Genomic DNA, 26,279 nt, shown 5'->3' with positions numbered 1-26,279 from the left:
TTGTATTTTATTCGAACAGTGATTTGTACTGCCTAGCATGAGTCAAAAACTTTGTTCTCATGGTATTTTTGCTTCCTGTTTTTGCTGTTTTAATGGTAATGTTTCGTGTAAAAGTTAGGGGAATTGTTAACAGAGAACTAGTTGATTGCTTCTTTTAAATCATATCAATTCTTGTGTTTTTATTAATACGTAATTCTGGTATAGGGCCCTTGATTAAAAAACTTGTTATTTTGACCCTAAGAGCTCACCAAATTTCACTGTTATCCGGTAGAGTTTTTGGTTCTAGTGGGTACTGATGTAGTAGGTGTGTTATGTTCACAAGCTGAATTTGAAGTTTTGCAGTTCTTCACCACCATTCTTTTGAGGATTGTTTACTCTGAATTTTTGTGCTGCATGAACTTACATAACTAAAAGTAAACGTCGTTTGTAGTGGCTCTATGCTTTATAGGATTACCATTCATTGTAAAATCCAATTAATGGATTGGTGTCGCTGTTTTATGGTTATGCGTTGGAGTTGGGTTTTTTCCAAGCCTTATTGGTTGTGTAGAACAATTGGTATGAAGTTTGTATTCTACCTCCAGCGTCAACAAAAACTTGGCAGTTGAGGGTAGTAAACTCTTAGTAATCCTGTTTTGTAGAAAGTAATATCCATTGCCTCTGGTGCGGTAATGGCTTAGCTTGTTAGCACTGTGCCTGCCGTTGTATTATGCACGAGCCAAATTTTATGCATTTGACTGTAACGTTAGTATCATGGCAATCAAACTCAAAGCCTTGTTACCATTCCATCGTTCCTGTTGTTTATGTCATGGTTGGTGTCTGTTTTTTAGTCGGAGCAGAAAATCCTGTTACCATTTTTGGTGTATAAAAACCAGTTAATGTAATTTACCAGACATGCTATCTAGATGTTGAGGTTGGACGCTACAATAGGGGAGTTGGGAAGGGTTTTCAATGTCATGTTATAATATACCACAAAGGTTTACAATTATACATTTATTTACTGCATGTTGATGCACTTGTAGGGCACCTATATAGCACACACTTATGTTGGGCAATGGGAATGCCACAACTGAAGAACACAGTACAGTAACTAGAAAATTACACCTTCAAGTAAAGCCTTTAAAAAGCGTTATAGTAATGAAACCAATCAAAAGTACACACGTCGAGTATAGCTAGTACTTACCAAAAACAAGTAGTCAAGAGTATAGCTAGTACTTACCAAAAACAGAAAGCCAGAGTATAGCTAGGAGGGCAATGCTACATAACCTTAATTTATGATCTTCATTTTACCCCCAATCCCATGTGCATGTAGAATCCACTCAACATCAAACACCAGAAAAATCATTTTACCCCCAATTCCATGTGCATGTAGAATCCTCTCAACATCAAACACCAGAAAAAATGGGTTTATAAATTGAAGGTTTCAAGCATTTTTCATAGCTAGTAAGAGCAGTGCACCTTTGATCTTAGAATCTCAAAAACAGAAGTGATGTATTTGAAGTACGTAGTTTTAGAAAAGTGAAGCAGGTCTTTTATAGATATGGAGCATGCTGAACAATAAAGACTACATTCGTATTTGATTGCAAGCGAGAAGCTTTCATATCATATTTTTGCACTAACCCGTAATTACATACATTTTCCTGAACTGCCGATGCATGAGCTAAATACAAACTCAAAAAGTATTGTGTATAAACCATCCAAGTTGAAATTGCAATTCAAAACAAATGAGAGCCATCAGGCTTCTAAATCAAAGCAACAACAAGAAGTTATGTACCTCAGGGTTTAAAAAAATGTTGGATTGTCTTTGATCCCAAAAATGGCATTTGGAGAGGAGACCCATCAGCTTGGTCTAAATTCACCAAATCTATGCTTTTCCTCATGCAGCTGCTTAAAGACATGATCCATTTCTGGAAAAGCTGATAAAAGCAGCAGCTCAAGAAGGTCCAAAGCAAGTTGCTTCAGACAAACGGAGGACTGCACAAGAAGATAGCCACTACCTCTGTTAAAATATGTCAAAAACAGTGTGTAAAAGTGATAAAAACAACTCAGATTTCCGAAATAAACAATAGGAAAATCTCATACAACAGTAACACCAACTGTTGTGTCCAAAAACTATCTTATCCCATATGAAACTGGATTCTCTCAGCACCTAGCCTTCCCATCTTTGTTAGAATAGAAAATTAGAAAGAGCTTCTTAGGAAAAAAGAAAGAGAGCTAGGATCTACACATTGATTCTCGATTTTTGTTGAACCGTATGCATCAAAGGATGCATGTACGGTTCCTAAAAGATGAATTTTATCCTAATCAACCGACTTAGAGATTTTATCGTGAAAGATTACTCCCACTTCCATACTAGCAGGCATGGCTATGAGGTACTTGATCATCGTTTTATTTACTTAAATAGTTAAATTTTTTTTATATTTAATAATTTCCAGAACAAAAAATGCAAAAAATCATTGTAGCAAAATACAAAAGAAATATAGGAAGGACCTTATTACTTAGAATGTCAATGCATGAGAAGCAGTGAAGCACTCAAAAAGATGATAGCATAGTGACATATAAAGGCCAGCTCAAGAACTTCAAACACACATTAATTGTTCAACCTAGAATGCCATATGAAGGGCGCACACATGACACTACTCTTAAGGTTCCTGAAGCCGGAACCATTTGGCACACACGAAAAGGGGAAAAAGGGAAAGGGTAGAAATTCATCCAACCAATAAAAGAAAAAAAAAGAATGCATGCAAACTCGCAGAGAATTAATACAGCATGTCCTACTATATTAAAAAAATGGTGCAGCATGTGATGACTATTAAAATGGATATGCAGGCAGGCCAAGTACGGAGGAAATACCAGAATAAGGTCACCCATCATCTAGTGCCTTTCGGCCTTGGAAGTCATACCAAATAATGAAGATATCAATTCAGGCATAAACCAAAAATTTACCTGCAGAAAGAAATATAGATCCTTCGCACATTGTTCATACTCCTTACGACCGACTAAACCAACAACGGCAGCTGGCGCATTGTCTGCCATGCAGTAATAGCACTCATTAGCATTCCAAAACCAGCCACAATCTTTTTTAAAAACTTAGGATGCCGTGTAATGCAAATAATGAACATAGGATCAGTTGAGAGGAATGGTATTTACCAATCATCAGCTCATACACAAACTTTGCACGGCGATCTGCTTCCCGCTGCTGTTCTTCGCTCAATCTAGGTGATGACATTTCTGTTGGTTGCCCACCATGAGGTGAATTCTGTGGTGAGTTTTGTGGATGCCGTCGCTTTGGATGCTTGGTTATGAAAATCCCATCAGGCCACAGTATCTATTTTCATCACATAAATGTCAGATCAGGAATGACACTTGGGCATGTAAGTATTCTTGCTTAAAGGCCTAAACAAAAGTAACATTCTCCTCTACCATTTAGATATTTGTAGGCAACTTAATTACTTTTTAGGTTAATCACACAGGTTCTTTTTTACTTGAAAATCATAGTGTGTCGTTAGAACCTGATGGGCATGGTGAGATATACCAAGGTCATGCCATTGAAGCCATAAAGTTTACTGTATATTACCTAATCGAGAGGGAATTGATGTGGAGACAAATTTCAGCTTACACCTCCAATACTGCTATCTTCACAAAATTAAGTATAAAATATAACACGTCATGTGTCCAGCCATGTCTTCTTGTGGAACTATGTCAAACATATGAAAAGTGAAAGGAATTAAATGTCACCACTAAATACCTGCTCAATGCGCTTGATCCCTGATGCAACCACTGATCCCCTACGTAGCAGTTGGATTTTCTCTATTAACCAATCATCAAGGGCATCTCCCATTCCTAGTTGTAGTATTTGTTTGGCAACCCAGAAAGCCTTCCGCCTGTAATGCAATAGACATTAGCATTCAGCTTAATAACCATGCACAAATGTTGTGTAAACTAGTGTAAATATATAAATCAATAAAATATTATTTTAAGCTACAAGAACAAGTTTTCAAAATGTTTGCTTTAAAGTACCTGATCCATCCACCATCATGGAGTTGAAAAATGACATCAACCAAATCTAGAATTGGGACACTTAAATTGGGTGGCACCCACTGCATGATAGAAATTGTATTAAGAAAACCTAATATGGCATCATCTAGAATAGGTCTCATAATATAATGAATAGTGACAAAGCACAGTATATAATAAAATTGAATGACATTGACAGTTCTACGCTCATTCATGAAACCTTTAATATATGGATCACTATGGATGCATAAATGGATAGTATAGCACTAAGTCATTAGTTACCTCTGTAGGAATGGTAGGGTCACTAGCAGTGTCGTCAATAGGCAACATTGATGCCTCATCTTTGCCTCCATTCTTTCTTCCTTCCAAAATCTTCCCTGAGTTTCTGATGAATGATCTGTCCTTTTGTGTTCTAATATCCAAATCACTACCGGAATCCACAAATGACTTTACACTTTCTTTACCAGGCTTTTTTCCTGGAGAAAAAGATACCTCTTTTGCGGTCAACCTTATTCCATCAGTTACAAAATCATTCCTTGTCTGCAATGTAGCTTCCTTGCACTCAGTACCCAATTGCTCCCCAGTAGATGATAATGAACCACTTAAAGGCTGAACAATATTTGAAACTTTTTCATCCTTTTCAGATGGTTTATCATCCAGGTCAACTGAAAAGTTCCCAAGCATGCACAAAAATATAGGAATAGTCAAAATAAGGAAAAGAAGCATTGACAATTTAACAGACTGCATCAAACAAAATTCACCTGACAAAGTTTCGATGATAGAAAACGAACTTGAGAACACATAAGTCTGCAGTGCACAATATAATGGATAAGAAATTTTCTCTAAGATAAAGATGATAACCGCTAATCCTCTTCCCCAATAAAAGGAAAAAAAAAATCCATCAACAGAAGAAGAAATCATCAAACCTGAGAATCAACACAAAGAAAGTCCCAAAATTCAAATGTTCCAGAAATTGTAGGAAGCTGCAGGAGTTCCTGATGAACAACAGCGTCAAGTGGATCTTTAATGAAAGAAATAAAACTTCATTCAAGGTTATAACCTTAGAGAGAGAATTAGTTTGGTAAAACAAAGCACAGATTTCTAATTATTTCTTGTAGGCAATGAGCAATAAATGTCACACCTTGCTATTAGGTTAGGAACCTTTTTGAATTATTCTTTGATGAGTAGAAGTACTTCTTCATCATTCCAAATAAGAGCTTCATTATGTGTTTGGTTCCAGCTCTAAAATAGGTTGCTACATAAACACAGTTATAAACCTAGACTATTTTTTTTTTACTAATTTAATCCTATAAAATATTTTGTCATATTGCCTTTGCACGTGCAATGCATTTATTATCCCAACAATTCTTAAAAAAATTAAGGAAGCATACAGTATCAAACAATGTTTTTTAGCATCTCTTACCACAACACTTTAAACATCCACCATGCTGCTGATTGCCTAATAGGCTCTAACATCCATCGGAAGAACTCTAATGGTCAAACCATGTGTGCAAGGTTACCAGAGAGAGGATAGAATGCACATGCAGTTTTTCCTCATCACAGAAAGCCTTTTATTGCACTTACCAAAGTGCTAAAACTCATCCTCCATGTATAATGTATTGCAGATAATTTATATCCTTTTTCCAAGAGTCTAACAAGTTAAGCCAAGTAAAAGCAAGAAAAAGGGGAGAAGAGATTTACCTTCAAATACTTGTCAAGCAATTTACACCGTTCTTGAATGACAGGTACATCTAAGCCTGTCGAGAGAAAATGCTTTGGTGGCAAATGAAGATGATACTCTGCAAACTCTTTGAGACGCCTATGCAGTTCCTCAAAATGTCGAAACCTGTAGGGAAAAACGGAATGAACTACAGCAGAATAAGTTTCAGATAAATGCAGACAAATGCAGTTATACAGAAATCAGTTGTATAGCACTCTAATCCCAGTACCTTCTTTTGATTGACCAACTATTATTATTTACATCTGTGACAGATATGGAGTATACAGCAAATGTTCTAGAGCCACTCTTCACAATATTGGCACCTAATACCTGCAACAGCAGATGAGTGTCAAAACCTTTTCATATTCCGAAACATTCACCATCATCATCCGAAACATTATAACTACCAAGAGAAAGTACTGAGGTATACAGTATGCACCTCACATCTCAACTTAAAAAATGAATCCACAAAAGAGCTTTCCAGGGAATTAACAGTCAAGCTATGACTTTCGGCTCTTGACAAAGATGCTGCAGAACATGAAGCCATTGCTCCACTGTAAAGTCTACCCAAACTCTCAGAATCATCACTAGAATCCTCAACTTTTGTTCGTTCTTTTAAAGAATTTAGAATATCCTGTCCATCTCCAGACAAGAAGCTTGTTCTCTCAACCTCTTTCCATACATGCAGCTTCTGATTGCTTGATCTTGACCTTTTCCTGCTAGAATGGGACCCAGTTACTCCTTGATAATGATGGTGACTTCTACCAATTTTCTTTCTCATATGGCCTTCGAGATTTTCAAGCGGATGATGAATATGAGAAACAGACAAATTTCTTTTACTTTTACCATCCCAAACTTTGGTTCCAGGAGAATCAAGACCTGTTACATTGTCTGTGTCTTCCTCTTCCGATGTATAAGAACTAGTGCCTGATTCAACGTCCTCCATATGTATGAGGCTGTGCTCATCATCATTTTGATAAAAAGAAAATGAAGATCCATCAGCAGATAATGAGTAAACATCGTGACTCTGAGAGGAATTGAGTTTGGTAACACCATTCCTTTCCTTGGGCTTAGAATTTGCATTTGAGCGAACCACTGTAACTGGCTTATTCACTGGAGGGTTCTCTTGGATTTGCTCAATCAACCTATTTTCCCCTTCTTTCTTTCTGTAATTTCTTCCTTTAGTCCACATGTTCTCGAAATGTTCTGGTGCAAGAGCTTCGGTCTTTCTCCGAGAAATCATATCTAACATGTCACCCCATTCTCCCGAACGGTGCTGTTGAATGCCACTTTCTTTACTAGTTTGGGAATCAAAGGGCAATGAGTTCCATGAGCGAGAAGATCGGGTATCCACTGAAAGCAACGGATCTTTTGAAAGACTAATCCCATTACCATTATCCATTGAGGCTGTAGCTGCATTGGATTTGGTTGTAGACTGATTATTATTTAGCTGCACAAGTTCAACCCCTGTCACAGTAGGATCTAAAATCCTAGAAAAACGATCAGATGAGATATTTGCAGATGCATTTGGCTTGGACTGAGATGCTTCTTGTGCAGCAGTTACTCTTTTACTAGCCTTTGTCCTAGAGATAACTACGGATTCAATCCTTTCATTGATGAACCTGTCATGAAAAATTGACAAACATGGGAACTAGATAGAGGTAAAATATGTATGAAGCTAAAGAAATAATAAAAATAAACCTTGGGCTGGCTAAGTTCAAGACTGGTCGCATCACTGCACGAGCAAGGAGCTCTCTGGTAGTAAAACGAAAGAAGGAGCACTGCAGATCATCAGGCTTGAATGTGAAAGATATGAGACCATACATCAGGTGCTGCAAGACCTGAGGAAAAAATTTAGATGGTATAATCACCTAAATTGAGGAAGCAAATAAAATCAAGGAATAAGTTTTCCCAAGAATAAGACCTATCGGTCCAACAAATTAGCACATTTTGGAAATCAAAAGTTCAAGAGAAATGCCTTGTGCTCTGCTTCAGCAGAAAACAAAGCAGGGTGCAATTTGTTCTCAGCAGCCAGGACAAGCCTTATTTCCTTGTCTCGGTCTTCAACAGTCAGCGATTCTGATTGTTTCTTCTCAACCTTAGCACGAGCAGCACGAAAAAGCTCCAAGTGGGTGCATACGACACTAATAATATCCCTGTGTTATCTAGGAAGATTAATTCACAACTAAAAAACATCCGAGTACAACCAGTCCAAATTTGAACAAAAAGGTGAGGTATAGAAGGACAACCTTGTCAGAAGATCAATAAGATTTATATTCCTCATTCGAGCTGAAATTTCTCCAAGAACACCATTCATGATGTGCACCAGTTCTTCTGGCCCTTCTTTATCAGGTGTTAAGCGAGAATACCATAGACCCGTCACCCATTCAGACACTATATGTCTGGTAAAATGATCTATAGCATCCTCGACAACAGGAGAGTTCACTCTCCTTCTCCAATCAGACTTTTCAATAGTTTTAGTACAATCAACAGGTTTCCTTTTTGAAGACGTATTTTCTGTGGCAGGTTTGCTATTGTATGTAACAGCTTTTCTTCGCATGTCATAATCAAGGGAGAGATAACGAAGGAGGACAATTAAGGCGGCAGCAACAGGCAAATTGACCCAAACTGAGGAGCTTGTCACTGACACATAAAAGAAAAATTAATGAAATATAGGGCAAGTAAAACTACTAAGAATGGTACAACATAACAAAAGCAAATAGCGGCCACCATTGAAACAAATAACTGAATTGAAGGCACATATCATAAATGGAGCTAAATAAACTATAAGCGAGAAATATGGTTACAGATAAGAATGTCTATTCTTTCAGAGGCATTATACAATTGTTCGCCTATCAGAAAGTAACAACCATCAACCATGGCTAGGCACCTCAACACATCAACAAAAGATAGTGCAACAAAATAGCCCCACCCAATGCACAGATATGATTCTACAGCTGAATTGTACTGATCCATAATAGCCATTGAGGTTATATATAAACATATGAACTGTCCAAACAATCCAGGATGCTATTCCCCTTGCAATGCTAAATTCCCTAGACAACTGATTACAATCAAATATACCTTCTAATACATCAAAAGAGCAATAACTGTAAACAAACTCAATTTGATTGAACAGAGTAAAAGTAATTAGCTGATAAACCACAAACAATGGCTTATAGCAACAAAAATAACCTAATTACAATTCTCCAATCCCAGCAGTTTACTAGACCATAAGAATCAATGCATTTCCCAGAAAAGGAATAAGTAAAAAGAAAGAAAAATAAGCTATCAGTTCAATCGTGGAAATAACTTACGGGACATGAGATAGGACAATCCAACGACGCATATGACCAAGAACACGATCCGCTTCTTCGCTTCCTCGACAAGGTCCCGCATCATCACTTGCTTTTGCGTGCTCATTGTGCACAGAATTTCCAAAAAATCAGTTCATTACCCCAGAAAACGTGAAGCAAATCTCTAAATCAAACCTTTCCTCTCCCATTTCGGCAATCAATCACGACCGCCGAGCATATCGAAAAACCAGAATTCAACCAACCAACAGAGAAGAAACCATCTCTAAGAAAATATCAGATAATGCGAAGTTGAAAGTTAGATCGAATCGGGAGAGAAATACTAGAGAAAAATAAAATTTTAAAAAAAAAATGATGCAAAGGAATCCGAGAACAGTAGAACTATTCGAAGAGTTTAATTATTCAACGCCGATGACCGTTAGGTTTAATTCTTGGTCTTTATTTATTTTTCATTTAGTAATTTTGTGTGTTTACGTGCTTAATAATAATTAACCCTTTTGCATATAATTTTTATTTATTTTATTTTTTTCTTTGCAATTTAATTTCCTTACTGTTAATGTGAAAGGGGGAGAGAATACCTCTGACACGATTTGATGGTCCCAATTAAAATAATATTCTTCAGAAGATTATTCTTTGGGGTTAGATAAGAAATATTCCAACCAGCCAACCACACATGATTCCTTTGCTTTCCAAACTTTTTATTTTTATTTTTTTATGATCCAAAACTTTTTTATTGGCCATATAATTTTGCAAAATCAGAATATGATGACCGTTTCATAATTTAATTGACAGATATAATTAAATATGTGCATTATTTTATTTGGAAGATGATTACAATAAATTCAGTAGACCCCATCCAAGAAAAAAAATTCGAAATAAATGGATTTATTCCTTCTTCTGTTTTTTTTTCCTGCACACTATCTCGCAAAGCTTGTAATAAATTAGATACGTGTCTTTATGATTTAGGATTTATGGCCCTATCAAATGACACGTGTCTTAACTTGACAAGTGTCATCGAGTTTTCCAGTCGGAGATAAAACATAAGGGGCAGAAAAAGTAATAGTATAAACCCTAATTAAACCAGATTACTGCATTTGGAAAATCTTCAGCTGAAGTTTTTCTGTTCCACTGACTCTTTATGGAGGCTTCAAAGGAGCAAAAAGGGCTTCTCGACCAGATCCTTCCTCCGCGTCTGGAAGATGCTGGCCTCGAGGAATGCGCCCTACCGCCTGAATCCATCCACGAGGCCTTTGTGAAGGCGGCCGCCGACGTCGTTAAGTCCCGTGCTAGGTCCATCTTCTCCGAAGAGTCGGGGGATTGCGTCCGCGATCCATGGCCTTCCGGGAAGGACGTGTCGGACAAAGTCGTTGGCTTGTCGCCGAGTACGGGCGTGCCAGACGCTTTGGTTGGAGTGGTTCCTGAGAAGGATGCGCCCGGGTCTTGTGTTGCGGAGAAGGGCATTGAGGAAGAGGGGGATAAGGTCGTGGTAGGTGATGGGTCAGATGTGGATAAGCAGGAAGAGTTAGGGAAAGGAAGGGACTGTGTGGATGGATTGCAAGGACTGGAGGCTGAATTGAATAATGGTGATAAAACGGTGGGTGATGAAGAGGAGGAGGAGGAGAAAGGAACTGAGAGGCCAATTCTAACGGAGGGTTTTGGTGTGAATCCCCAAGTAGTTAGTCGGTAAAGTTTCGTCTTTTTCTGCTTGCCAATTGGAATAAGCTATGGTATGTTAAGTGAGCTACTATTATGTATATGATGATGAGGTTTTGCTGTTGTTGGTTCTAAACCCTAAGGCTCCGTTGGTGCTCCGTATAGTATGGGAGTCTTATCCTCTGCTTCAATCTCCTTCAATCGGACCCTTAAATGTCTCTGTTTTCATTCCTTATTCTCGATTCTAATGAAACTCTTATGACTTGCCTGGAATGATGTTTTAGGTCTTGTTCTGGTGATTTTCTTCTCAATTTCATGTGAATGGGAGTTGGGTTGGGGACGTCATGGAAATTTAGCAAACTAGGATTAAACCAAATAGCCGACTGTCAACCAGGAATTGATAAGGAGGAAATAATTTTCAGAACAAAAAACCAACATCAATAATATTAAAGAGTGATTTTTTTACTGTAGAATTCCAGTTAAGCACTGCATAGTACACAACATACCTTCCTACATAGAATCATATAACTGGGGTAATTAAAGATTCGTTCCTAAAATGTGCCTCCAAGTTTGCAATCACAAGGTCTGCCATTGCTGTGCAGGTCTCTATGGTGTCACTCCCCAAATGAGGGGAGAGAACAACATTGTCCAGGCCAAACAATTGTTCAGGCGCCTCAGGCTCATTCTCAAATACATCAAGGCCAGCCCCTCCAAGACGACCTTCAAGAAGGGCGGAAACGAGCTCGGCTTCATCCATGAGAGGGCCTCTTCCAATGTTGATGAGAATGCCCTTTGCTCCCAATGCATCAATGACTTCTCGGTTTATGATGTGATGGGTTTCTTCTGTCAGAGCACACGCCACAATCAGGATTTCACAACTGGTTGCTAAATCAGTGATGCTCGAGTGGTATTTGAAGTTTGGATATGATTTCTTGGATCTTGAATAGTAACTGATCTTACATCCAAAAGCTTCAGCTCTCTGTGCAATTGCAGAGCCAATCCTGCCTAACCCAACGATTCCAACTGATTTACCACTGAACTTGGTAGCCAATGCAAAATCCATATCCTTCCACTTGCCACTCCTCACATGGCGATCAGCCGGGCAAAGCCTTCTCAAAACCCCCAACACCAACCCAATCGCGAGGTCAGCGACATCATTAGTCAAAACATCAGGGGTATTCGTAACCCTAATCCCTCTCTCCTCGCATCTCTTTAAATCAATCCTATCCAACCCAACACTGTAAGTAGAAACAATTTCCAAGGACGGCAAAGCATCTATAAGCTCGGTACTGGCGCCAATTTTGGTATTTCCGACCACTGCTTTGACGCAACTCCGAATGCCTCTCAAATACTCATCGAGCGTCGAAGAAGGATGGTTCCAGAGCCTGAACAGGGTGAAGCGAGTCTCCAGTTCGTGTTCCAGGTATGGGAACATTGGGCAAGTCAGTAGCACTCCGTTTGTCTCCATCTTTCCTGTTAGGCTGTGATTGGTTCGTAGGGTCTCGCGAGGAGAAAGTTGGGGGTGCCGCCGGGGCTCTGCTGTAGAAATTTTACACCAGTGCCGGCTGTAAAATCAAGTTGAGGGTTTAAATTTTTTTGAAAGTTTTTAAAATTAAATTTGTATTTTAATTGTTTTTGTCATATATTTTTTATTTAAAAAATCAAATTAAAAATATTTAGACATTCAATATTCAATATAAATCTAAATTCGAGATATAAAATTTTCTAGTAAGGTAAATTGGAAGTAATAAACTCAAAAAAAAAAAAAATTTCATTCATTTAAGCCTAAACTCGGGTAGTTCGTACACGTAAAAGTTTTTCACCTGATGAGAAAATAAATTAGACAAAAGCCCAACACGTGAATACAGAGCATTGTTACTAGTGAGAATTGAATTTAGAGCCTTTCAAATTCATACAGTTTAACCGAAGAGAGATTCTTTTCTAGGCTATCAGCAATGGTTTTCGGTTTCTTCTACCATGCCATCTTAACCGACCATTTGGTGGGTTGGTAGTGCTGGAAGAGATGGTTATGGTAGTGGTTAGCCATGCATGTCTGTCTTCCCAGGTGTTTGACCTGTTAATCTAAAATCAACCATCCACATCATCATAAATAATACACCAAAAATAATATTCCAATTCATTTTAATTTATCATTTTTTCGACAACATGCACCCCACGATTCCTCCAACACCAAAAAACAGCAAAATAATCATCTCCACAATTTTCTCAAGCTCACAAAATACTGAAAACATGATTTGGAAGTTGGGTTTTTCCTCTTTTTCCTCTTTGTTTCTTCCATATCTGTCTCTCTTAGACAAAAATAACCAATAGGAGAGATCATCATTCAATCATTCATTTCTCCCTCTCTCTCTGTCCATTCCCTTTCAGCTTTAACAATTCTCATGTTCTGTTCTTAGTTTCTATTCCATTATACACAAAAAAAAAACAACAACAACATAATGGTTCGTGATTTGGAGCAAGAACAAGAGAATTACAGGTCTAGATTGTATCATTTCAAGGGGATGCAGGAGAATGCAGGTGGCGGAGGAGGAGGGCGTCATGTAAAGAGTTTGAGCATGGATGTTGCTTTTGAGGAGTCTTCCTCCGATGACAGGGTCTCGTTTAGAAGTCAAGGATCAAGAACTCCTAATGATCAACCTCCTCTAAGGCAACAAGCCGGGTATGCTCTTAGTCGCAACGATAAAGGTCCCAAGTCAAGGTTGAGCAAGGATGAAGCTCCTCAAACTAAAGATAAGAACTCAGGTGAGTTTAGCTTCAATGCATATGTAATCAAGGATGGTATTATATGATTATAATTTCGGTTTTTATATTTTCGATTCAGATATGGAATTTATGAAGGAAAGATTTGCTAAGTTGCTTCTGGGTGAGGATATGTCTGGTGGAGGAAAGGGAGTTTCTTCAGCTTTGGCTTTATCAAATGCCATCACCAACCTTGCTGGTATCTCTACGCCTACCCTCTTTTCCATATTCTGACAATCGTTTGATGAAAGGTGAAATGTTTGTGCCAACAGATTGAGGAGAAAAAGCACTTGACAGAAGAACATAGGACAAGAAGACATAAATTTTTCTTCGATGACTATAAGAATCTTATATAAGATGATTTCTGATATTAGTTTTGCTAATGGAATGCAGCTTCTGTCTTCGGTGAACAATCGCGCCTGGAACCCATGTCAGCGGAAAGGAAAGCAAGGTGGAGAAAAGAAATCGATTGGCTTTTATCTGTCACCGATTACATTGTTGAATTTGTTCCTTCTCAACAGAAATCCAAGGATGGAACAAATATGGAGGTACTCTCCTATCTTGCTGTCATTCTCAAGCAATATCTAAGGGTATGTTATCTCAGGATATTTGTTTCTTGTTGTGCAGATAATGGTTACAAGGCAGAGAAACGATCTACTTATGAATATTCCAGCCTTGCGGAAGCTTGATGCAATGCTCATTGTAACAACCTTAATCTTTACAAGCTCCTGGTTTATTTAATCTTGAATTGTCCTAGTAAAATCTAATGTGTTGAGAATAATTGGCAGGATTGTCTAGATAACTTCAAGGATCAAAGCGAGTTCAATTATGTGTCGAAAGACGCCCCGGACTCTGAAAAAGGAAGCACCAAGAGAAATGATAAATGGTGGCTACCTACAGTTAAAGTTCCCCCAAATGGTCTATCAGAGATGACAAGGAAGTTTCTACAATACCAGAAAGATTGTGTGAACCAAGTGCTTAAAGCAGCAATGGCAATCAATGCTCAAGTTTTATCAGAAATGGAGATTCCAGAAAACTATATCGAATCCCTGCCAAAGGTAAAGAAAGATCGAAAAAGTCTTATTGAGATGTTCCGCACCAATTTTTTTTACCTTAATGAGTTCCTGAATCCTGACTAGGTCTAATTCTTTGTTATACTTCGACAGAATGGAAGGGCAAGCCTTGGTGACTCAATCTATAGGAGTATTACGGTCGAATTCTTTGATCCTGACCAGTTTCTGTCTACAATGGACCTATCATCGGAGCACAAGACCCTGGACCTCAAGAACAGGATTGAGGCTTCTATAGTAATTTGGAAGAGGAAGATGAACCAAAAAGATGGAAAATCTGCCTGGGGTTCAGCTGTGAGTTTGGAGAAGAGAGAACTATTTGAAGAGAGAGCGGAGACCATCTTACTCCTCATCAAGCAGCGGTTCCCGGGAATTCCTCAATCCTCATTAGATATTAGCAAAATCCAATACAACAGGGTAAGAAAGAGATTTTTCTATTTGTTTCTTATTTACAACATCACATAAACGTTTCACGGTGGTAGGTAAATTATGAAATCAATTAGTAGCTTTGATCATGAATATGAAAGATATATAAATTTTGACATATTTTTGAAGGCAGAAGCTGATGCCTAATAATTACATACTCATAGCTAACACATGACCTTATATAAATCGAACAGGATGTAGGGCAGGCAATTCTGGAAAGTTATTCCAGAATTTTAGAAAGCTTAGCATACACAGTCACTTCCAGGATTGAAGATGTACTCTATGCTGACTATGTCACTCAAAATCCATCAAAAGTTTCATGCAAGAGGAACCGCTTCAGAGACTTGCCTCCTTCTTCTCCCCCATTACCAGACAAGTCCCCCCCGAGAGAAGATATAGAGAATGACAACTCAGAAACACCCACTTCCAATTCCAAGACATTGTCGGATTTCATGGGTTGGAATTTGGATCAAGGCGAGGCAGAGATGAAGAAGGAGCCCTTTGCAGATGACTTATGCAAAGATGGTGAGAAACTTGGCGAGATAGTGACCAACAAGAAGGTTTCTTACCTGGAGAACTTAGGTGGTCTAAGAAGCCCAACAGCACGCCATTAATAGCGACTATTGAGGGAGAAATGAAATGAAAATGGAGAGCTAGAGAAAGAGATGAACAAGAAATGTATGAGCTGAAATGTAAATTCTCAGATCCTTGGCATTGTCATCACCTTTTTTATTCAGTTCTTTTTGTAAATAGGAAAGAATGATCTTTTGTAAAACCTACTGGGTTTGAAGTATTACAGATGTTCTTTCTTCTGTCTTAAAAATGGATTCGTAGTTTGGTAGCACGAGAACCAGATCTTCCTAGGCAATGAATTTTCATACCGGATTGATTATCAGTGTAGAAGACTTTAAAGTCTCTTGCTTGGTTGGCCAGACTCAAGAGTCGAGTCTCTCTTCCAAGCCAAAAATTGAGGGACAGAGAGATTTCTAGGATGACTTAAAGAAGACCTATCTAGCATCTAACCATATCTCGGTCAATCTTTGCGCACCATCCATCTAATGTAACATTCTCATTTCTCCTACATCTATTTGTACAAGCATGTTATCCCTATCAGTCAAACTATGCATTTACTCATTTTTCTAGGATGGAAGCAGAGTTCTATATATGTTTTCAAGCTTTAAAGTGACAGATTTTTCTACGTTCTTTTGGGGCATAAACCTACTTCAAAAATGGGAAGAACATGATTATAGTTCGAAGCAATGTGCATCAAATCAATCTAATATAACCACAAGAGTGAAGAGAGATAAGAATGAAGAAGATTTCTTTAAGTAGAATTAGACACACTTACAAGTCTTAAAATCGGAAAAACGTAATACATACAATGAAAAGGGCGATTGATAAGGATCCAACCCAAATTAGATCTTGCCACGGGGGCCTAGCTTTGGTTTCTCTTGCGGACCCTTCTTGATTGGAAGAACATCATCAGGAGCGGTGGCACTGACGTAAGTTAGAACTGAACCACCTCCCAATATCAAGAACTTGAGCAACAATCCTCTCTTGGTGAATGGAGCTGCAAATGTCTCAAAAAATTTGCTCTGCAATTCAAATTCATAAATACGATGAGAAACTAATGCTAACTGCTTTGCTACAATCATGATTCAAGAGGCATCACAAATGATAGCACATCATAACATGTCATAGTTGTTAGCTACATATGACTAGACGAAAACACTACTGTAACCAATCAGATGAGGGCCATGAGGCATGCCTGAACTAATTCTTCTTCGATTATCACATTAAAAATGAACCTAGAGCAGCGTTTATAGAAACAATGTCGCAAAACTGTCCCAACATAACTGAACCACTCTTCGATTCAACATGACTGCTTGATATTCATGTATCAAAGATGATAGGATCGCATCCCATTCATAGACTACTTCCAGAAGGAGTTCTCAATCTATTGAGACCATGACATGAAAGTCTTTGCCAGTATAAACTGAACAATAACTAAAGTCCTACAAGTAACATACAACTTTCATAGCTCAGATTGATTAGAGCACATGTTTCCTAAGCAGGTCTTGAGGTTCAACTCTTAACTCTCAATGAAAGCAAGCACATTCAATCTTTTTCTACTTGCCTTTTTTTTTGTCTGATGATTTATATGCAATCAGGTTCAAACTAGGAATTGAGACAAACCTGGAGAGGGTTGTATGGTGAAGGTGCATCTGACCCATACAAGTCCCACTGTCCAGTAGTATTCCCCAAATCCTCCAAATCAAAATACACACTCTTGTCTCCATACTTAGCCACCACAGCACCAGCACTGTCCAAATACCCAACATTACAGACAGAAAATAATAATCACAATCAAACTCTTCTTCTGGGTAGTTTATCAGATATTGTAATTTGTAAAGGCATGTGTACCTGACTTTTCTTCTGGGTCTCGAGCTCTGTCGAGTTGGCATGACGGCGAGCTTTGTTCCCATCAGAGAGCTTCCACTAAAACCCTTGATAGTGGCTGGTTGCGCGGCAGCTACTGTTGCTAGAGACGCCATGGCCTTTGCTTCTAATTCCACACTAACTTGTGGGTTTCGGTTGAAGAAAGTTGTGAAGTATGAAGATTGACTGCGCTTTTGATATTCTTCACGAATCCAAGCTGAACTCGTGGGCCGTTGATTTTCCTGGGAGAGATATGGAACCCATTGAGCTACTGCCACATTGGTGCAAGGTGGGTAAGCCTATCCGATTATGATCCTCGCATAATTGTATGCCACTAGAGTTGACTGTGTATTTGGGATTGTGCTCTGTTTCGCTTGTGCGGTGAGGGAGATGAGTTGCGATAACAAAAATTGTTTGAGGTGTCACTCAAAGTATGTGTGAATTCATTAAAAGAATGAATATTGTTTATTAATATCAAATGACTTTTGATGAATTTATTTTTGCAAAAAAAGATATGAAATTCATTGAGGACAATTGAAAAAAATCTCGTGTTTTGATCTGAAAATGTTGTCAATCGCGTTGCAACGCGAGTAACGAGTGGAAACATCTCATTGTAATTTCAACTTCGAACTCATCATAATGCAATGATACCATAACGAACTCTTTATCGAACAAACCTTTGCCTGAATAGGTTGTCTTCAAGCCAAACACTGTGCAAACATACCAAAATACTATACTATCAATTAATAAATGGGTTAATATCATTTTTACACATCGAAAGATAATCAATGTTTCAATCTACGCACCATTATTTAAAATGTTTCAATTGATCATCTAATTATTGCTATCAAACAAGCTCGTATTTTATCTTTGTTACCGTTTCTTAATAATGAAAAACAATTTGAAAAAGGCGAGTCGACTGCTAGAACTGCTGGTTTTAGAACCCGAAATCAAATCAATAGGCTTACTCTTCAATAGAATCAAACTCCCAATCCGAATTCAAATAAGGATTTCTTTTTTGTTTAAAATACAGGTTGTAAGAAAAAAACGAATTGAATTGGGTAAGAACAAGGAATCAATCTTTTTTTATTGAACGTGTTTGCTCATTTTAACGACTGTATCCTATCCTATTCTATAATACAAATTTCTACTCTACCTTCCCGGAGTTCATTATTCAGGGAACTCCATTTAAAGCATCTCGAGCGATTCGTTCCAATTGCCTTATTTTTTTATTTCATTGGAAATCATATAAAGACTTTTTTTATTTAATATAGCCATTTGCGCAAGTATTTTACGATTAAGAAGCAACTGCCTCTAAAATTGTTTCAACTTGGTCTTTTGGACATATTTTTTCACATTGGGGCAATCAAACTGAACATGTGACTCATTGACTCTCCAAATATTAATTATCACATATACAGTTTGACTGTATCAAAGTGAAAAAATCTGCTCTTGAAATAATTTTATTATTGAATGATCAAATTGAAACATTTTAAACAACGATCTATAAATTAAAACAGCGACTATCTTTCAGTGTTTCAATGTGTAAAAATGATATTAACCCATTAATAAATACAAATAAAGCCCATCATTCTCCCTCATCTCCTTTCCTCCCTTATCGGGCTATCCTCATTTGGGATCTTCCCATACCCCAGACAAAAATGTTACTGGCGTCCTCACTCAATTCTTTGAAGATTTCCAATCCATTCCTCCATGGCATCACTCTCTCAAAACCCTCACCAATCCCTCCTCCATCCCTTTCGCGACCCTCCTTTATGCCTCCAATCAGGGCATTGAAATCAATGCAGGGCAAAGTAGTTTGCTCCACAAGCAACAAGACCGTAGCGGTGGAGGTGACCCGCCTGGCGCCACACCCCAAGTACAAGAGGAGAGTGAGGAAGAAGAAGAAGTACCAGGCTCACGATGAGGATAACCAGTTCAAAGTTGGGGACATCGTTCAGCTTCTCAAAAGCAGACCCATTAGCAAGACCAAGGCTTTTGTTGCCATGCCTGTACAGGTTCGGAAGAAGAATAAGGAGAAGAAGGAGGAGAGTGAGGGAAGCCAAGATGGGGTGGCACAGGAGCTTGGAATTCCTTTGGAGTCTCAGCAAGGGGAGGAGCTACAGGCTTAGTGTGAGGTCTGTTGTTTGAGATTATTTTGTATTGTTAATTTGGTTCTGTTTGGGATAGTTTCTTGTTTGAAGACAATGAAATTATCATCTTTTTCAGAATTTGTTATTTCCTGGTATGGATTGCCCTGGCATCACAGTTACTGTTATCTTGCTGATCCTCTACTCTCAAAGAGCAGCTTGGATTTTACTTTGATTTTAACTGTTTTTGTACTTAGATTTCGACCATTTCGCTTGAGTTGGTGTGGCTTAGTTGTTCTGATTTTGGGGAAAGCTTGAGGTGGGGTCAAATTATGAAGGGTGGTTAGGAACAGTGAGGAAAATTTTAGAGGATCGGATGAAAGCACGAGGAACAAGTTTGAAAGGACATGATTAGGTAGTCTTTTGTAGTTATGTTAGAGTGAATATTGTGCCATGAAGTGAGAAGTTCATTCGCAGCTGATTATAACGAGAAACATAAATTATCTGGAACTTGGAATGATAGCTGAGAAAATGGATTTAACTTTGTGGTTTACCAATGATGTAGAATTCGAGAACACTTATAACATTGGGTAGGCTGTAGTGTTTTGGAATACTGGTATTAGCTTTGATAAATGTTATTAGAGCAGATTTTTTATTATCGTATGTGAATGGAAACCATAACATGAACCTTTCCTGTGACGACTGGCCTAAGATGTGTTTTGACAGTCTAGTATGCAGGGGGAGTTGGAGCCTACATGTTCAATTGTATGCATAGGAGATGTTGTCTATGGGCTTGCAATGCGCACTGTTGCATAGCTGGAGTGATTTTATTATTTTAACATTGACTGACTCCCCGGCAAACAGTTTTAAACTTTTAAGATAGACTCTCTCTACAAGTGAACATTAGCACTGTAGGGAGGAAATGAATTATTTGCATTAACTTTTACCAAATGGATATGGAAATTGAATATCTTAAATATATATATAAGGCAACCCCATGGTACTGAAAGCAGGCCAGAGGACTAGATGGACTCCAATAGTGCTTTGGGAGGAGAATGTAAAAATAAAAAAGGGATCCATTGGCATGGGGAAGTTTACAAACAATGGGGATAATATTTGGAGATCTTTTTTTTTCAGCAACCCTTAAAAGGCAAAACTTTGATTCTGGTTGATTTGATATACCATGTTTGTTAAGTGATTTGTGAGCTCCTTTTTGTGTAAATATATGATGCAGCGATTGATCAGAGTGAATAGATGAAACTCCATTTGAATATTTGGTTTGATTTCTCTTGTTGGAGTATAAGTGATTACACTAACAGATAAATAGATAAATGAAATCTTCCCTTGTTGGTAGTCATGGTCTATCTTTGTTACATCTGAGTTGATTCTTATGATATATATGTTGCCGACAAAATGAATTCGATCAATAAGAATTCTGTATATGAGTATCTCATTTTTTAGATTTGTAGATTACTCTCAAAATTCCAGCTACAAATAAATCTGCTACTCCATGTTGTCCATTCTAATTGAAGAAGATGTAAAACAAATCTACAAAAAAAAGAGAAAGAAGATAACCTCCTCTGTTTCAAAAAAAATCTTGGGGAGGAATAGAGAAAACCCTAATAATTTAACAATCATAAGTGTTTCCTAATTAATAAAGGCTACGACAATCAACTATCTTCGCATTTTAAGCTTGTTTTAATATTTCGCAATGTGCATGATATTAATGTGTTAACAGACTCGACAGATTCCATGGTAAGTTTGGCCATTGGAGATGCATTAGTTAGAACTTGAAATGCTATAGTAAGCAAAGATCCTCCTTCTGTGCTCTTCTCCTCTTGCCTAGATGTGATCACTTGAGGTCTTGACTCAATCCCATCTGGAAGAATTGAGTACCCTGAAGGTAGCACTGCTACATTGCTTGAGTCACATCCAGTAATCACAGACTGCATGCCTGTAATGTTCACAGGAGCATAAACCACCATGGATTCATATGCATTTGTGCAGCCATCTTGGAGTATCCACATGCTATTCTCATTTACATTCATTGCCTGAATTTGTAAACCAAGATAAGTTTAGGAAACTGGATTCTTACTCTATGCAGTATGCATTATGCTATTAAAACTGCAGATAACACATTGAAAGAATTTATTATTATTTTTTATTAATCTTTGTTTCCTACACTTTGGCCGTCAAGAGCTTACTTGAATCGTTACTGTATTGCCGCGATCTTGGCCGTTGGCTAAGTTTGCTATGGTTTGTGCTGGACCTCCACTTGACATGATATCCCACTGAAAGTTCATAGCAATATTTGTTAACCAAAACTTCCCTTTGTGATTCTTCTATTATCATTTAGGTGAGGGAATCATACCTCATGTCGATGAGCTTCATCTCTTAAGAAATCGAACAGGACATGAGGAGAGACAGGCAACCACAAAGATGAAACTGCACACAGGATCACCCCGATAGGTTCGCCAGGATCGTTTAAGTTCTTCCTGGAAGAAATCCTTATGTCCTCCCCTGTTTTGCTTGTGACCTTGTTCCATGTATGGTAGCTTGACGCCCCGATTGCGTGATAAAAGCTCCATGTCATTCTCTGTGCCAACTTCAAAATGCTCTTCCTCCCAGCCAGTGTGGCAACACCTATTGTTGAACACAGTTAAAATGCTTCCTTCTTGAATATGATTGAAAATATATGTGAATGCTGTTGGGCTTACCACTTGAATCCTTGGTAGGAACATTGGTTGCCATGAAGAAAACAAGCCTTTCACACTGGAGCTGTAATGTGGCGATCCAATGCGTTGCCCCAAAGGCCAGACCGCCATTAACGACAGTCCGATACAAGCTGTGAACTGGGCTCTTCTGGCATTCCAAGTGCTCCACCCAAATCACCTAACAAGTGTTTAAAAGTGTAGAATTCATCGGCATAATTGACATAATAATAATAATACACAAAGCATATGATCTGTAAACATATATATGTATATATATGTACACCTTGCAGTGACCATTTGATTTATCCTCAATAATGCAACCGGAAGGGCGTTTTCTGCATTTTGACAGTGAAGCATCGATATTTTCTTCAACCTTATCTACTGAAACATCGACAATTGCCCATTGTTCAGAACTCAGTTGCTTGCAATATCTGACAAAATACACTTCTCTTGTGGGCACCGTTGGCGTGAGCATCTGTAGCTCTGCAAACATCTGCACCCAATAATCAAATGTCATTACATAAGAGAACCCAGGTTTTAAATAATGGAATCTTATCTTCTTGAGGTCCAGAAACAACACAAAATTTAGATTTGTTTTGAACTTACTCACCAATTGTACCGCACCATTTTTAGTACCACCTTCACCATTGCTGATAAGGTCGACCGTGGCGGCTTTTGAGATTATGCATGGAAACATTTCCTTCCATTGATTCTATACCAAAATAAAACAAGGAGAAGAAGAAGATTGATTAGTTCATGTATACCATCGTTAACTGTCAACGTGAAAAAAAAAATTCACTTGGCGATAGCTTAGTTGGTTATCTATTCTCTCTGGATTTAGAGCGTATGACACCCGAGGTCGAGAGTTCGAACCAACCACCAAGGATATTTCTTTTTGGAATTATGGTTTCGTGGCTTGTCCCACTTTTAGGCCTCTACACGCATGAGTTTCGGCCTAGTCTTACCTATCGCTAGCATGGTGAGGGCTGCTCTGGTAGTTCACAGTTTACACCCATTCAACCATCCAAAAGACATGATGGGCTTAAAAGTGAAAACAACCAAAGATGGAGAATCCTTTTCTCTCACCACATCCATGAAGCTTTGTACTAGTTTTGGCAGATCGACAAAAACAAAACCAGTCTCTCTCGACGCCTCGATCGATCTCTTGGGCCTCTCATTGCTTGAATATTCAACCTTAAACTCTTTCACATATTCATCATAATTAAGTATTTCGCGCCCCGTCTCCAAGCTTCGAATCCACAGTGGTTCTCCTGCTGTAGCCATCTTTTTGAGCTCTTCCAATGCTTGATTCGCAATCTCCATAATTCTCGACTTCTCAAGCCCAAAAATTCCAGTGTAGAAATCTAATGAGCTTCTGTTTTCTTGCTCATTTTCTGAGCAAGAAGCCGTAGCTCCTGCAGAGTATTTTCCTATCGCTTTTCGAAGCCTCTCGACCTATATAAATTGACAAAATACCAAAAAATTCTTCAAGAATGTATAGATATATATACATGTATATATAGATGATAAATTTAGCTTTGAAAATGTTGTAGAAGTTTGTAGCATTGATATCAAACCTCGGCTTTGAGCTTGGCATTTTCTATGCGTAATTGTTGGTCTTCAGTTGTTATGCTTGCGTCTCTGCTAGTAGTAGCCATGCCACAGTTGGGGCAACAAGCTTTGTTTATGGTTTCTCTCATGGCTTTATTGCCCTCTCTTAGTTTCTCTATTTCATTTTTCAACAAGGAATTCTCATGGCGTTCTTGTATAGCCTGAAAATATGTAGTCGTCTCAATTATATTAAATTAAAAATTAAATAAATGAGTACTCATGCATCTTACTTTTAATATTAGATGAAAGTTTAAAATTCTTTTTGGTAACCGAAAATTTTCCAGCCCAATGCCCACCAAACGACTGGGCGTTTTTCATTTTCATAACTATGAGCTATATATATATATATATGTCACGCACCTTGATTTGGGTTCGACGATTTTGAAACCAAAACTTGATCTGGCGAGGAGCCAGGCCCAATTGCTTGCTCAATTGCTGCCTTTGTTTCTCATCTGGGTGCGGTGACTCTTTAAATAGCCTGAAATACATGCAAAATAAGCAAATAACAATAACCCTTTAGTACATACATACAAATATATATATATATATTCACATGTATAGGTTAACTTGATAGTACATCACTTGATCAAACAATGGCGAACACAATCATGTACCAACACTCTATTTATGCAGAAAAATACAAAGGAAAAAAGAACATTGTGAGTCATCCTTAACTTTATAATCTTGTTTTCTTCTGTAATTATACATGCAAACATCGGAGTCACTGGTACTGATAGGGATACAACTTTAAGGTCACAGGTTTAATGGTTGGAAACAACATCTTCCTGTATATATATATATATATATTTGCAATGCATGATAAGGTATATTATGTTACAATCTATACTCACGCATCCATTTCTCTGATTTGTTCAGAAGTATGTCGGTGGTATTTCTTTCTCTTCTTCTTTTTCTTCTTGTCTCCATCGTCATCGTCTTCGTCAAAATCATCAAGATCATGATCTCCCAGTTCGTTATCAAAATCCTCATCCACTGATCTTGATCTCACCGGCCCCGAGTTCTCACTACTAATCTCCACCGTCGGATCAATATCTCTTCTTCCACCTCCACCACAGCTTCCCTCCTCTCCTTCCGAACTCGCCGGCCCAACAGCGTTTGCTCTCGCATCGCGAAATATCCCAGCCTAAGTATTCACACAACACAACAACAACAACAACTATTAATTATTCACATGATTAATAACCATACAATTTGAATGAAAGATAGTGTATATATATACATATATATGTATAGATAATATTAGGGTTGCTTACGAGGCTGAGGGAGAGAGCGGGAGAGGCGAAGAAGTCTTTGGTGCGAGAAGTGGGAGGATTGTTGTTGTGATTATTATCGTTAGACATCTCCACCATGTCCATGGCAGGGGTTGGAGATGTATGATGAATTGGTTGTTTTATGGTACGCAAATGGTGGGGGGTATAGAGAGAGAGAGAGAGAGAGGAGGTGTACATGTGTGGGGTAGGGTTGGTTTAAGGATATAAAACAAAATAAAAAGAGGATTAGTGAGAGAGAGAGAAGAAAAGGGGGGCTGGTAGGAGTTGAGTAGTTGACTGTTAGATATTCTTCGAGGTGGGGGGGAAGTTTTTGGAACATAATTTTGGGTGTAATATTAGTGAGTGTTAATTAAGAAGGAAATCACTTGGACGATAATGTACTGGTGAATCTTTTTGGGACCAAATCGTATGAACTTGGAAGGTCTTGAATTCGATTTCCACTAGGAGCAATATCATTGTGACGACGTGTTGGGTTTTGACTCAACTTATCCTATTATCATGTAGAAAACTTCTATACATGCAAGCATGACCTCCCGAGTTTTGGCTTATATATAAGATGTCTAAAGGGAAACTTAGCATGATTTCATTCTCGGTGATAAGAACACTGTTAATGTAGTTGTAAGTGATATACAACAGTTTGAAATACTATAGAATTAAGACTTCTCATGAAATGTGTCCACCATTTGGATCCATGTACTACTCCTACTGAATTCAACTTAATTATTCATCTTGAAAGGGAGAAAGACATCCATGCATGCAAACCTAGCTAGTGCATTGAATATATATAATATATACATATATTTAGCTAATGCTATTGAACACATATATGTGTATTAATTGTTCCTATGAAATTGAAGTTTCAAGAAAACCGGCTGATAATCATCTACTACTTAATTTAATGACAAATTTCATTGTTATTAATCACATTTTTAATCAGCAAATGCCCAAATCACGGTTACGCTTGCTCATATTAATTGTTTACATAACAACTTGCTATCAAAACTACTCTTCTTTACCACGGTAGTTACAAACCTACTAGTCCAATTACTTTATAATTATGCAAATCCATTCAAATCATGCTATGTTATTAAGTGATTCAAATGTAGATCTTAAAAACCTCTAAATACTATATATATATATATATATATATATTAGTATTATGATTTCACATTTTCT

At 38.0% G+C, this 26,279-nt stretch overlaps 7 protein-coding genes across 9 annotated transcripts; 3 read left to right on the top strand and 4 right to left on the bottom strand.

Annotated features, from left to right (window-relative positions):
• Window positions 1-1,505: 1,505 nt before the first annotated feature.
• On the bottom strand, window positions 1,506-9,447 carry LOC119991824. Of its 3 annotated transcripts, none has more exons than XM_038838307.1 (15): window positions 9,052-9,445; window positions 7,984-8,377; window positions 7,713-7,890; window positions 7,436-7,566; window positions 6,174-7,356; window positions 5,964-6,064; window positions 5,716-5,860; window positions 4,941-5,009; window positions 4,776-4,821; window positions 4,297-4,679; window positions 4,018-4,097; window positions 3,746-3,881; window positions 3,148-3,325; window positions 2,944-3,026; window positions 1,506-1,971 (listed from the first exon to the last, which is right to left on the bottom strand). In XM_038838307.1, the coding sequence occupies exons 1-15, from the start codon at window positions 9,155-9,157 to the stop codon at window positions 1,837-1,839; spliced, it is 3,348 nt and encodes a 1,115-aa protein (XP_038694235.1). In that variant the 5' UTR covers window positions 9,158-9,445; the 3' UTR covers window positions 1,506-1,836. The 3 variants fall into 3 exon arrangements, 2 of the variants coding, with proteins under 2 accessions (XP_038694235.1, XP_038694234.1); XM_038838306.1 differs by having other exon boundaries at window positions 7,436-7,575; window positions 9,052-9,444; XR_005466276.1 differs by lacking the exon at window positions 1,506-1,971 and adding an exon at window positions 3,575-3,633 and having other exon boundaries at window positions 7,436-7,575; window positions 9,052-9,447.
• A 739-nt stretch (window positions 9,448-10,186) lies between these two features.
• On the top strand, window positions 10,187-10,735 carry LOC119991387. The gene has a single exon (XM_038837748.1). It carries the CDS (start codon window positions 10,187-10,189, stop codon window positions 10,733-10,735), a length of 549 nt encoding a protein of 182 aa, XP_038693676.1.
• A 381-nt stretch (window positions 10,736-11,116) lies between these two features.
• Window positions 11,117-12,306, bottom strand: LOC119991661 (glyoxylate/hydroxypyruvate/pyruvate reductase 2KGR-like). Its single transcript, XM_038838051.1, has one exon. The coding sequence runs from the start codon at window positions 12,167-12,169 to the stop codon at window positions 11,222-11,224; it is 948 nt and encodes a 315-aa protein (XP_038693979.1). The 5' UTR covers window positions 12,170-12,306; the 3' UTR covers window positions 11,117-11,221.
• Window positions 12,307-12,662: 356 nt separating this feature from the next.
• LOC119991660 (rop guanine nucleotide exchange factor 12-like) lies at window positions 12,663-15,952 on the top strand. Its single transcript, XM_038838050.1, has 7 exons — window positions 12,663-13,464; window positions 13,544-13,660; window positions 13,855-14,009; window positions 14,089-14,163; window positions 14,250-14,519; window positions 14,628-14,948; window positions 15,152-15,952. The coding sequence occupies exons 1-7, from the start codon at window positions 13,161-13,163 to the stop codon at window positions 15,569-15,571; spliced, it is 1,662 nt and encodes a 553-aa protein (XP_038693978.1). The 5' UTR covers window positions 12,663-13,160; the 3' UTR covers window positions 15,572-15,952.
• A 267-nt stretch (window positions 15,953-16,219) lies between these two features.
• Window positions 16,220-17,749, bottom strand: LOC119991662 (photosystem I reaction center subunit VI, chloroplastic-like). The gene is made up of 3 exons (XM_038838053.1): window positions 17,382-17,749; window positions 17,154-17,280; window positions 16,220-16,552 (listed from the first exon to the last, which is right to left on the bottom strand). The coding sequence occupies exons 1-3, from the start codon at window positions 17,510-17,512 to the stop codon at window positions 16,373-16,375; spliced, it is 438 nt and encodes a 145-aa protein (XP_038693981.1). The 5' UTR covers window positions 17,513-17,749; the 3' UTR covers window positions 16,220-16,372.
• A 1,241-nt stretch (window positions 17,750-18,990) lies between these two features.
• LOC119991863 (30S ribosomal protein S17, chloroplastic-like) lies at window positions 18,991-19,678 on the top strand. The gene has a single exon (XM_038838362.1). It carries the CDS (start codon window positions 19,058-19,060, stop codon window positions 19,526-19,528), a length of 471 nt encoding a protein of 156 aa, XP_038694290.1. The 5' UTR covers window positions 18,991-19,057; the 3' UTR covers window positions 19,529-19,678.
• Window positions 19,679-20,929: 1,251 nt separating this feature from the next.
• On the bottom strand, window positions 20,930-25,273 carry LOC119990541 (homeobox-leucine zipper protein GLABRA 2-like). Its single transcript, XM_038836512.1, has 11 exons — window positions 25,086-25,273; window positions 24,663-24,955; window positions 24,172-24,289; window positions 23,778-23,972; window positions 23,287-23,655; window positions 22,811-22,912; window positions 22,484-22,693; window positions 22,204-22,378; window positions 21,858-22,129; window positions 21,691-21,777; window positions 20,930-21,537 (listed from the first exon to the last, which is right to left on the bottom strand). The coding sequence occupies exons 1-11, from the start codon at window positions 25,185-25,187 to the stop codon at window positions 21,157-21,159; spliced, it is 2,304 nt and encodes a 767-aa protein (XP_038692440.1). The 5' UTR covers window positions 25,188-25,273; the 3' UTR covers window positions 20,930-21,156.
• Window positions 25,274-26,279: the final 1,006 nt, after the last annotated feature.

This window comes from Tripterygium wilfordii, chromosome 22, assembly GCF_013401445.1.
Source record: "Tripterygium wilfordii isolate XIE 37 chromosome 22, ASM1340144v1, whole genome shotgun sequence".
Classification (NCBI taxonomy): domain Eukaryota; kingdom Viridiplantae; phylum Streptophyta; class Magnoliopsida; order Celastrales; family Celastraceae; genus Tripterygium; species Tripterygium wilfordii.
This window is presented reverse-complemented; position numbering and strand designations above follow the sequence as displayed.